Raw genomic sequence first — 11,936 nt, forward strand, 5'->3', positions numbered from 1 at the left:
AGATGCCTTGACATTTGAGTCGATTCTCCACCGGGGGACTCTACGTGATCTTGTTAACTGCCTGTTATCATTCACATTTGTCATTTAAAAGAAAAGGGCACCGGCAACCTTTTCAACAGGGTTGGTGAGCAACTGGATTTAAACGAGGATGGTTGAAGCGCCACAAAGGTCTCTCTTTTTTTTTTTTACATTTCTTTTAAATATTAAAGCCCCGGTGAAGACTGCAACTTGCCAAAGTTCCACTTTTTAACAGCCAAAGAAGCTAGAGAAAAATCTAAGCAGCCATATATACACAGAATAGCGAATGATAAATACAGTTAACAAAAGGTTTCCAATTATTCCTTTTTTTTGTTTGTTTGTTTGATTCTCAACTTCATTATGACAGCCACTGCTCTCAACATCCCCCTTGACATTTCTTTAACTTTCCTCATTTTTCTACCATTCCAAAAGGATTCATTCTCACACTCGACAGTTTGGTCTTTTATTCTCTCTCCAGGACGATTTAAAACAGCCATATGATTATTTAGTGTTCATTAAATACATTTCACCTGCAAGTTGACATGAAGACAAAACAAAGGAAGGGGAGCAGTTTTATGAGCAGAGGGTAGTGACTTGAAAGACTGACTTCATTGGAATGTCTATATCATATACACGCAAGGGCCTACATGTACAAACATGCCTTGCTACCAATGTGCTGCATCGTTTTCTTTAAAAACATGTGGCGATGTGAGTATATAGGCAACACATGGTTTATTATTCCATCCAGTCAGTGTCAGATGGTGTATCCCCCCCCACCCCACCCACAGGCATGTCTCTGGCTGGACAAATTCACTACCATCATCCCCAGTACAGCTTATCATCATCCTCTCGGTGTCAATTAAAAAAAAAAAACCCAGTTAAAACCAATGCATCTTCCCAAGGAAAATGTGAAGTTTAGAATTTCAGTGAGGTAAAGCTGACACCATTCTTGTAAGCCATGAGACGCTCGGGTATGATTTTTAGCAAAAAAAAAAAAGGGGTGGTCTGACAGAAGGAAAGCAAGGGGATGGATGACAGGATGGAGAGAGACAGATTAACAAACTGTTACTGAGCCTGCAAAGTTCTGCAGAAACGCAAGTGGGTGGGGGGGGGGGATTCAGGGGTTAAAGGAGGAGGATGAAGAGGTTTGTTTTGGGGCCTTCAGCAGCAGCCGCCTCCAGCCTGTTGGCCTCCCTGGCTACCGGGCAGTGTTGAGTTGGTGGTAGGGTGTTGCGGTCCGATCTTAATACCATTAGCCTGAATGGAGACAGTGAGAATGAAAGTGACATCACGATAAGCGTTCACAACATATGGAATGATAACCCGTGCAACCCCCCCCCCCCCCCCCATAGAATAGCAGGAACAAAGTGACTTGTAATACAAACAGGGAGAAAAAAAAAAACCTGCCCAATAAATGTGTCATTGCTTTTATAGTGACTGCAGGGACTCGTAAGATCACAGCATAGAAGGAGCAACAGGTGCTGCAGAGGAAACACAAGCTCTCAAAGATACGATGAGAAATGAATGGCGTGAATAAAAAAAGACAACCTTCGAGAGAGCGAAAGAGAGAGCGAGAGAGGCAGGTGGGCGGACGGCTGAGAGACATATCACTTTCAAGTCTCGCTTTCTTCTGTTCAATTGAACCCCCCCCCCACACACACACACGCACTCCCCTTCACTTACCATTAATGTGCCGACTTCTCCTCTGTGTGGCCAGCTCTCTCTCTCCCTCTCCTTCTGTATTTATTTATCTCCTTCATTTATAGCGTAACTCAGCCTCCTACGTTCAGTAGCAGACGTGCGGCTGGGAAACACCGTATGCCTTTAAATCACGTTTATTGAGCTAAGGCCATGTGTGTGAGTGTTTTCTCATAGTGGCTGCCAACATTTCTGGTGGGGCTTCCCTTCCTCCCTCTCTCTCTTACTCTCTCTCTCAGTCAGTCAGCTGATGTGGTTTGGCCGGCTGGCCTGCCTTCATTCCATCTTGCTGTTTTGAGCAAAACCACTCACGGCTGGCTAACGGACTAACACGGACTTACTGGTTGGCTCGACCACGATATGTGGACATGGACGCACACTGGCACGGATTTTGTGTTTAGATGCAACACATTCCGTCGATATTAACGGGCATGTTCGCAAGGATTTTTGGCAAGTACAGTCTGTGAAAGTCCACGGAGCCAAATGCCTGAGAATGATTCTCATTATGTAAGGTACACGGTTAAGAGGGAATTCGATGCGGCTCAAAGCATGAAGCAGTACGCATACATGAGGATCCATAAAGTCCTTGCCAAACAACAACGAAAAAAAGTTCAGTTTAGGGCACAGTCAAACTCAAGGCCCGGGGGCCAGATACGGCCCGCCACATCATTTTATCAAATTCGTGTGTCATTACTAGAATTGCAAATTGTCTTCTCTTTTAATATCTTTTTTTTTTTTTTTTTAAATATTTGACCAGTTTTTACTCATCTGATTTGCAAATGAGTTATTTGTTTTGTAGCTTTTACTGTATATTATATGAGGTGGTCGTACATTTATTTGGGTTGACAGTCGTAATGGCCTTCCGAAAGAAGCTATGACTACAATGCGGCCCCCGAAAAAAAAAAAAAGAGTTTGACACCCCAGGCTTAGGGCATTTCACTACGTTCAGTGACTGATCATATTAGAATTGTTTATTAAAAAATATATATATATCTCAGCAGTGTGGATATGACATTTTGTTTTGTCAACAGGTAATCTTTAGCTCCGGTGATTGCACTGGCAAGCAACAGACAAAAATGTCAAGACAAAAAAAAAAAGGACGCAGTATGATAATAAGAATAAGAAAGGTTTGAGTAAAAGTAGAAGTTTTACTGCCTCTTGAAACATAAAAAGTGTTGACAGCGTACCTTTGCAAAAAAATGTCAGATTTCCCCCGATTACACATAGTACCAACATTCCTGTCTGGGCAACTGTTCCACAACAAAGATTACCATCTGTTTGACTAGATGATGGTGAACTGGCCTGTAGCTGACTGGATGAATGTTTGTCTTCTTCTAAATGACTGTGACATTGTTGGAGTGTGAGGAATTTATGAGCTGGCAAACTGCTGCGAGAAAGAGAGAGAGAGGAAATCTCAAGAATTAAGCGGGTAAAACGGAAAAGCGGCAGAATGTCGGGAGTTTAGTTTGGCAAGAGAACGCCTTGGATGGAAGGGAAAGTGACAATGACGAAAAAAAAAGTGACCTGTCAAGTCTCTTACCTCATTGTTGATATCAAAAACACCCTCTTGGATCTTCTCATAAATCTCCTTGGCTGTGTTGATGAAAGCCTGAAATGGAGACAGAAGATTCACTACAGCCTTATTGTTTGAATATTTTAAGAAACGCTGGGTGGGTCACAACCCAACAACACAAAACAAGACCAGAGATGTTTCTTGACGGACCGTGCATGATGAAAAAATATTTTTTAAAAAACCCATATTTATATATTTTATATATATATTTATATTATATATTTTAGGAAAAAGGAAGAATTTGGATTTCAGGGGAACAACAGTTGTAATGAAAAACAGGTTTTAAAATTATTATGATTTATTTTATTTTACGATTTTAAAATTATTAGGGTTTATATTATTATTATGTTGCATTGATGTTAAAATCAGTACTTGCCACACCATCTTTCAATTTCTCCAAAAATGTCAGTGCTCCCAACTAATTATAAGCAACACTTTCTTAGTTTTGTGCAGCCCAACTAGTCGGAACACAGTGTTCTGATAAATGTTTTGTTTGTGGAATACGAATTAAACAGCCAAAAGCCACGTTTTTTTTTTTTTTATCTTCTTCGTCTGGCACCCTGTAAAAATAGACCAACGTACTCAGGGGATGTTCTCTGGTGCACTCCTGTTCACTTTTGTCCTCTTTACTTGCCTTGAGTCCCATGACTTTAATTCAGATACATTGTAAAGATGGGCAAGGGAGGCGGAAAAGAAATTTGAGGAGGATAGTAGCGAAAGATGAGAAGACTTGACAATGTCAAAAAGGAAGAGCAGAAGTAAAAAGGGCAGAAGACAGGATCATAAGGAATGGGAAAATGGACAAAGATGAGGAGAGGATGCTTACAGAAATGTCTCCTTCCATCAACCCAGTGTCCACCCACAGAGCCTGATGTCAACCCTCGACACAGATTGGCTGTTGGGTGTTGGGCAGAGGAGGCGGGGCGAAGGCTATGAATATGTATGAACTTTAACTGGCTGATATACTGCTGGAGAAAAGGGTTGACGGCGACGAGGGAGGAGGGGAAGGGTTGAAGGAGACCAAGACATGAATGGTGGGAAGGACAGAGGGGGCAGGGGGTGGCTGCCGGATGACGAGAAAGAAAAAAGAAAAACCCGGGTAGCTCGAGGAAGCAAGGGGTAGGGGGGGGGGGTTTAAAGAGGAAACGATGGACGTCGGTGGATGAGGAGGGATGGAGCGAGTGCAGATGAAGGGAGCCGAGAAGAGGAGCGGTATCAGGAGGATTCAGAGGACACTAATGAGACAAATTAATCATACCGCACACACAAGGCGCGTGTGCACACCCTCTTCTCATTTTAACCCCTGAGAGCTCTCGAAAGCGTGTGTATGTGTGTGTGTGTGTGTGTGATAGGAAAGAAAATGGGGTGCAAGGGAAAAAAAAAAAATCAATGTAAACACACACACACACACGCCTGGGGGTGGCATGCTATGGAGTGTAGGATGGGATTATTTATGTGATTGGGTAAGTGAGAAAAAGGTCTCAGAAGACAACATTGTGCATTCATTAGACACTAACACCAGAGGTGTGTCTAGAAGGCAGAGCAGTGCTAACATCTTGATATTTCACATCGATGTAAATCATTTTGATTTGCGTGGGGATGATTCATGTATAGCTCCGGAGTTCCCATATATTAAAATTTTATAAATATCTGGTGTTTTTGTAAAAAGGGCTTGTGGGTTGAAAATAGTCTGTAAAATAATGCTATCAATTTTTTAGGGATGTCAGGAGGTTTGTATTGTGTAAGGCAGGAGGAGATTTTGGTTGCATAACAAGTTAAAGGACAGTTTGTTGCGTGAGAGAGTGTGTTGTTACCTCCTCTACGTTTGAGGCCGTCTTGGCTGAGGTCTCCATAAATATGAGGCCGTGTTCTCTGGCAAATGCTTCCCCTTCCTCTTTCTTTACCTCTCTCCGTGACTCTAGGTCACTGAAAGGCACAAACGTGGAATGGTGTAAGAAATCGTTTGAAATGAGGAAGCAACCAGTCGGTTAACAATTGAACGTATCATTACAGATTTTTTTTCTTTGTCTTGAGGTGTGCAATGTATTCATCTTTATCAAGTTACATATTTCTTTCGATCTTGAGTCCATCTAACAAGGACCACAAGAGTTCGACATTGACAAAATTGGAACATAAAAAAAACAGCATTTGTACGGTGACAAGCTGAGGTTTGGTGCAACTTCCCTATTTTGATGTAACGAGAACGCATATCAAGCAAAGCGCAACAGCATTGTTGTCTGCAATTATACTGACAAGCTGTCCCTTGACAGGCATCTATCTTGCAAAACACATTACTTAAGATCAGGTACAAAGTGAGTCAATAGTCTTATGAAAGCAAGTACCTCATGACTTTTCTTTTTTTTTTTTTAATCTTAAAAGGTCCATGCTATTTTTAGTCTGGCTCAGAAGCTAAATCTAGTTGACGAACCTTCGAAGCAATCCCTTATAGGATTGATGGGAAAATCTTTCAAACATGCGGTCTATCTCAATCCAAAACAAACCTCTTGTTGCCAATGAGCATGATGACCATATTGGAGTTGGAATGTTGGCGAGCATCCTCTAACCAGGTCGTCAAGTGGTTAAAAGTGTCCCTCCTGAAATAAAATGTGGACCACGACTTGATCACAACATGACAGTCATAGCTACTGTACCCAGCATAAATGAGTACATCAAGAGATTTGTTCAAAAACCTTGAGTTTCCTTCTCGAATTAATACAAATTCTATTTTAAGGGGCACTAAATACTCCCACGGAAGTAGGCCAGTACTTAAACAAGCAAGCAAACAACATTTTGCAAAGAAAAAAAATTGGCTGATGGGCATAAAAACTCCAAAATAGTTATTATTTTAATCAAACACACTGAATACAAACTGAACCCTAATAGAGCATGGAGTCTGTGATTGGCTGTTACCTTGTGATGTCATAGACCAGCAGTGCTCCTGCTGCTCCTCTGTAATAAGACCTGGTGATGGACCGGAACGACTCTTGACCAGCCTAGACAGAAACATACATATATTCAGGAGAAACTGAACTCTTAATAATTAAACTGGGTGTAGACAAAGGCCGATCGTTTGGTTTTCTCTTTTGGTGATTTAGATTTAAATTCCCTATAACCAACTAGATTGTCCAGTCCTGATTCGCCAACCAGATTCCAGTTCCAGGATTTTGTCCAGTTGTGGAGAAGACAAGACAGAGAAGTATTTGTAACTGGATACAATGGAGTTCTCTCTTACTTGCTCCCGCTTATCTTTCACAATTTCTTTCTGTTTCTTCAAGCCTGCGTCATAACTCACTTTTGTCCATACAAAAACAATGAGAAAATTCCCACTAACTAGTACGGATGTAACCTTTAAAGGACAGGCCAGCAGGCCATCTTGTTCATTTACACCGCCGTCTAATATTCCCCTTTCATTGTCACCTTCACTGTCTCTTCCTTACATCACTCATCATTTCATTCTCTCCCCATTAGCAAACGTTCCTACCGAGCCCCAAGCCATGTCTATTCATGCCCTGTCTCCGCTCAATGTACAGTCACAATGTTGCCTGTGTCTCATCTGGGCCACACACACACAAACAAAATGCTCTCAGTGCCAGCAGCTGCAGTTCGGCACTGCGTAGAGCTCAGCTGTTAAACCCAACAGGCAGGCTGTGGGTGAATCACTCGCCCAGTCATCCAACTTTGTCAGCCTGTCTTGCCGTGGGGTGGGGTGAGGCAATCAGTCACTGAGTCAGAGAACTAACGAGTCACCCAAAACCCATCTATCCAGCGAACTCAACCCAGATTTGTAGCTTTGCAGTATATACATTCATACTTGCAGCCTGTAAGTAGCCTGATGAACAAACACTGGTGATATATCATGTCCAGATACAAACAGCAGTTTGTTTGTCTTATAAACTACAGAAAACATGGACAGGTGACAAGTTTCAACTTGGCTTCAGGTTGGCTTGCAGCAGCCTGATGTGTGTCATCATGGCTGACAACCACTGCTTGGCTGCTTCTTTAAAACATTTGCAATGGAGCTCTGGCGCACCCTACTGGTCAGATTGCGCATTTAATAAAACACACCATACAATCGTGGTTTGGTTTATTACTAAAGGTATTAATAATGTATCAAAGTGTTTCCAGAATACTTTATCCACTGGAGTAGCTAAATAAGTTAATTAATTGCACAGCAGTGTAAACAACAGTAATAAGTATGTTCTTAATAACTAAGAGCAACGCAGTAGTATTCCTAATGGCTTATTAATTTTCCATTACAAGTGCAACCTGCAAACTCAACACTTAATCAAGTGTATACTTTTTAAATAAACAGGATCAAAACACTCAATTTTTCGTGTATAAAAAATTACGATAATTCATGTGAATGCACACATTGATAAAAAAAATAGATATACTTTACCGTATCCCAGATCTGCAGTTTAATCTGTTTGCCATCTATAGTGATCATCCTCGCTCCAAACTCCACCCCTGCATTTAGGAGAGAGCGTGAGATAGTTCAGAAATGCTCTCTGACATCTTGAGTTTAGGAGCAACGGTTAATTAAGTCGGTGATTATCAAATTATTGGATTTTTTGGGGCTACGGATTAATGCAAAAGGCAACCATTTTGATGGTTCGGAAACGCCCAATTTGCTCAAATTGACTTTAATGATGTTAACACTTATGTGTAGACACTGATCGTGTTAAGGATATCTCAGAATAATTCAGGAACATAGAGTGAACTATTAATGTCCTACAAATTGTTATGAAAAATATAAGCTTAATATACTAGCACTGCGCGTGTTTGCATCTATCAATCTCTATTCTTTACTGCTTAACTTTATTGGAAACTACAGAATGTACAAAAGCAGAGAATCTCACCAATGGTAAGGTCGTGAACAGGCTGAAACCTCTTGTCTGTGAACTGTAGTAATAGACATGACTTTCCGACACCTGAAAAGACACACAGAGATAATCACTGTTATCAAATACTATACAATGACATCACAGCTTTGAAATAAATAAAAAAAAGAGAGAGAGAGAGGAAAAATAAAAGAGAGAATGGTAAATTACCTCAATGGGTAATATTTATACAAAAATATAACACCTAAATCTCAATTTACTCTCTTTGATTCTACATGACTTACTGACTAATAGTTTGGTCATGTACCCCAATTTTCTTTGTCATAAATAAGTTTTTAAGTACCATTTTAAATGGATGATATAAGGACCGTCCGAAGCCAAATGAATAGCGTGTAAACCTTAGCGCTAGTGATTTGATGCATTTCCGTGATTAATTTAAAGGCGTTTAATAATAATAAGTCGGGTTTTATGACTGCCTTATTACAGTGTTACGGATCGCTAGGATTGTTTTTGATTTGGAAAGGGGAAAAGTTTCTGGAAGCACCTCATCCACACACTCACAAGTCAAAGAGTATGGGGGACAGTCGTGCAATAAGTGGCTGCTTTATTCGCTCTTCCATGCAATTCACATAGCATCAAAATGATTTACTCAATCCCCCTGACATTGTCATCTGTGTATTGCGTCTCTATTAATAAAATGTCAACAGACTTAAATATATGTGGGTGACGGTGTGCTGCACTGTAATGTGTATAATTGTATTTTTTTTTAAATTTGATTAAATTTAATTTTAATTTGACTAAACCTTTAATCACATAACAAACAGCTTTCCTATTGGCAAAACAGACTGGATAATCAAGCTTCTCTACTTAGTGAATATCACAGTTGATGTTCATGCACCATTACACCAATTCTCAGTTGCGTCTCCATTATTCACTCTGAAAACTAGTTTATGTTGACTGCTTTCCAACTATGTAGATTACCAGCTTTTTCCTCTGATTCGGGACCAACCAATTAATGGGCTGATTATACCCCTTGTAAAACCGTCAAAAATCAAATTGCCCTTTTTTTTCCTTCCCTTTTATCTACCCTAACATACAACAATGTACGCAGATAACGATGATCTCATTTTTATTTTACAACATAGATATCTATACGATTACTATCTATACGATGTCAACCAATGTCAGTCAATTGATATGTCGTAAACTTTGAACACGCGATGCTTGGGTGAACAGTGCTGAGGAATGACATGATTTATTAAAAATAGAACACTGGACTGTTTTTATGGAGGGGGTGTGATTATAATTCTACTACTGCTTATGGGGCGTTCCAGCTTGCGGTGGGACTCAAACTCATTACAAACTAGCCCCTGCTGTCTAAGAAGAGACACTTTTTATGGTTATTTATATTTTATTGGCCATGTAGAGGATACTGAAAGTTTGTAATTTGAAAAAACATTTTTTTAAGACGTTCCAGCAAAACAAACAAACCTTCACAATTTATCTGATTGTTCTGCATTTATGGCCTAGTAAAGTTTTTTTTACCTAAATATTTACTGACTGTGATTATAACTTTACTGCTGGATTATATTCTCATTCCAATTTGCATACAAATTGGTTGTTGTGGGACCTGATCCCCCATCGAAAAACCGATGACCCCTACTTTGCCATGTGGTAGTTTTGGTACAGCAATACTCATATGGATTTAATCTAATGTTGTGACATCATGGTGTTCTTCAGACATCGTACTAATTTAGCCTGATTTAACATCTCAAAGGTGTGTCGCAGCCAAGTAGGCTCTTAATGACACTACACAGAACATTTAGGCTGTCACTATCCATTATTTATTCTTTGTAAATTATTCAATATATTCAGGTTCAACTACATCTCAGTCACAGGTTGTTTACACTATGAAGGCAAACACTATTACTTTGTAATATGTGAGAGTCAACTAACCATTACTTTTTCCTAAAAAATTGATTATGACTCGGTCTGGTTTGGTCAGTAACATGTGAGAAAACAGAGCAAAATGACTTTGATCACTGCTCTCAAAGTAAACGCAGGTAATTTCCAAAAGTCTGATTTTCATTCAACACAAAGCTAATTTATTTACCATGACAAAATGAAGCAATCAAAATATTTAGTTTTGTGAGGCTGAAAAAGTTGGACCATTAGGATAAACAGTGGCTCTAAACAGTTTATCAAAATAGTTGTTAATTCGACTGACCTATTTTAATTCGTAATAAGCAATCAGTTGTATTTGTAAAATGTTGATTACTCCTAATATTGAGACAGGAGAAATACACCAGCTTCCACAATCGAAGCGAACTGGCTCGGCCTCTCATGAGGGCAGATGAAAAGATAAATCAGTTCAACCACGTAGTACACATGCAAAAGAGTGGACAAGGAGAAGCTCTATTTAAAGAAAATAAACAGCATCGAGTCGCCTGCACTCAATCAATAAACGTGATTATGAAAAACAAACGATCTACGCCATTTCAGGGAATATTTGAGGCGTAGCTTTCCGAACTGGCTTGCTGCCCGCTGGCATTTTGTCATCGAAATTTCTATTTCGATTGCACTATATTACTAATGTTACCCATGCATGTTTACTGATATGCGATAGTCGCTTGCGTAACATTTGGTTTAACTCCAAAACGTTGGCTCGACAGTTCAACGGAGCTAGCTGGCTACAGCTAACACCCCCACCCTGGACGCAATTGGACCAGAGGCCCGTATTGTTTCGGCTAATGTAAACAGCTACAGCTAGATTTTTTTTTTTCATCGACATAGTTTTACATGACGTGTGGACACTTGATGAGCATAACTGTTTTACAAACACTCTTGTAAGGATGCGATAAGAGCAAAGCACGGGAACTGTCATCCCACCTCTGCGTCTCTACTTTTACCACGTCATTGGACATCCAACACTGCGGAAATGGACCGCTAGCAACATGCTAACCGCTAGCTGCATGCTAATATCAAGTCTCGCATGTCGCGACCTACCTGTGTCTCCGATGATGATGTATTTGAAGAGGTAAGCGTATGCCATGGCCCCCAATTTGCGCAGTTAGTTGTCCAGACTATCACACCTTCGTAAAGCCGACTGTAAACTGCGTTGAAATGCTGGTTGTCAACCTGTTTTTCTGTGTCGGCGCCGGAGAAGGAACAATAAACAGCCAGAGCCTCAGCTCTACGTCACTAGGTCCGCCCTCGCCACGCTACACAATGTGTACTTCACGTGTCCTCGGAAACTACACCGAGTGTCGTGTTTTAAATTTACTCAAGCTTTTAGACAGCAATGTAGCTTAGTCTGTTTTTGTACGTACATAGTGTACTTTTGATCTTTACTAATTTAGGGGCGTGAGAGGCTATAAAGTATGAGAAGGAAATATTATAGAAGGTAATATTATATAATATGATGTCATGAGGATGACGATGATTATCATCGTGACAATGATGACGACGATGATTATTCTAAGTTATATAATTATTAGTATTTTTCAAATTTGAAGCATTGAAGCTGAAATATAAAATCAACGTCACTGCCTATAACCTGCCCAAACTTTTGACCACTGCTGCACATAAGATTTTATGAAAAATTCTGGTGCGCTTTTTTCCCCCCTCATAATTATGACAACAGTATAACACCCACACAAACAATTTGCTGCTTCAGATGAAGTGTAGTGACTTATCTTTGCCTGTAGAGAGGAGTAAAGTGTCACGTTGGAGGAGGTGGGAAATTGTTGCCATCCTGTAAAATCAGTAAGTATAATAAACTGTAGAGGGAGTTAAGTCTATAAATT

At 40.1% G+C, this 11,936-nt stretch overlaps 1 protein-coding gene across 1 annotated transcript; it reads right to left on the reverse strand.

The window, feature by feature from the left end:
- Nucleotides 1-149: 149 nt before the first annotated feature.
- Nucleotides 150-11,345, reverse strand: rab2a (RAB2A, member RAS oncogene family). The gene is made up of 8 exons (XM_061295940.1): nucleotides 11,137-11,345; nucleotides 8,149-8,220; nucleotides 7,689-7,756; nucleotides 6,200-6,282; nucleotides 5,791-5,883; nucleotides 5,104-5,215; nucleotides 3,257-3,325; nucleotides 150-1,275 (listed from the first exon to the last, which is right to left on the reverse strand). The coding sequence occupies exons 1-8, from the start codon at nucleotides 11,180-11,182 to the stop codon at nucleotides 1,180-1,182; spliced, it is 639 nt and encodes a 212-aa protein (XP_061151924.1). The 5' UTR covers nucleotides 11,183-11,345; the 3' UTR covers nucleotides 150-1,179.
- Between the last annotated feature and the right edge of the window lie 591 nt (nucleotides 11,346-11,936).

This window comes from Syngnathus typhle, linkage group LG13 (genome assembly GCF_033458585.1).
Source record: "Syngnathus typhle isolate RoL2023-S1 ecotype Sweden linkage group LG13, RoL_Styp_1.0, whole genome shotgun sequence".
Lineage (NCBI taxonomy): Eukaryota > Metazoa > Chordata > Actinopteri > Syngnathiformes > Syngnathidae > Syngnathus > Syngnathus typhle.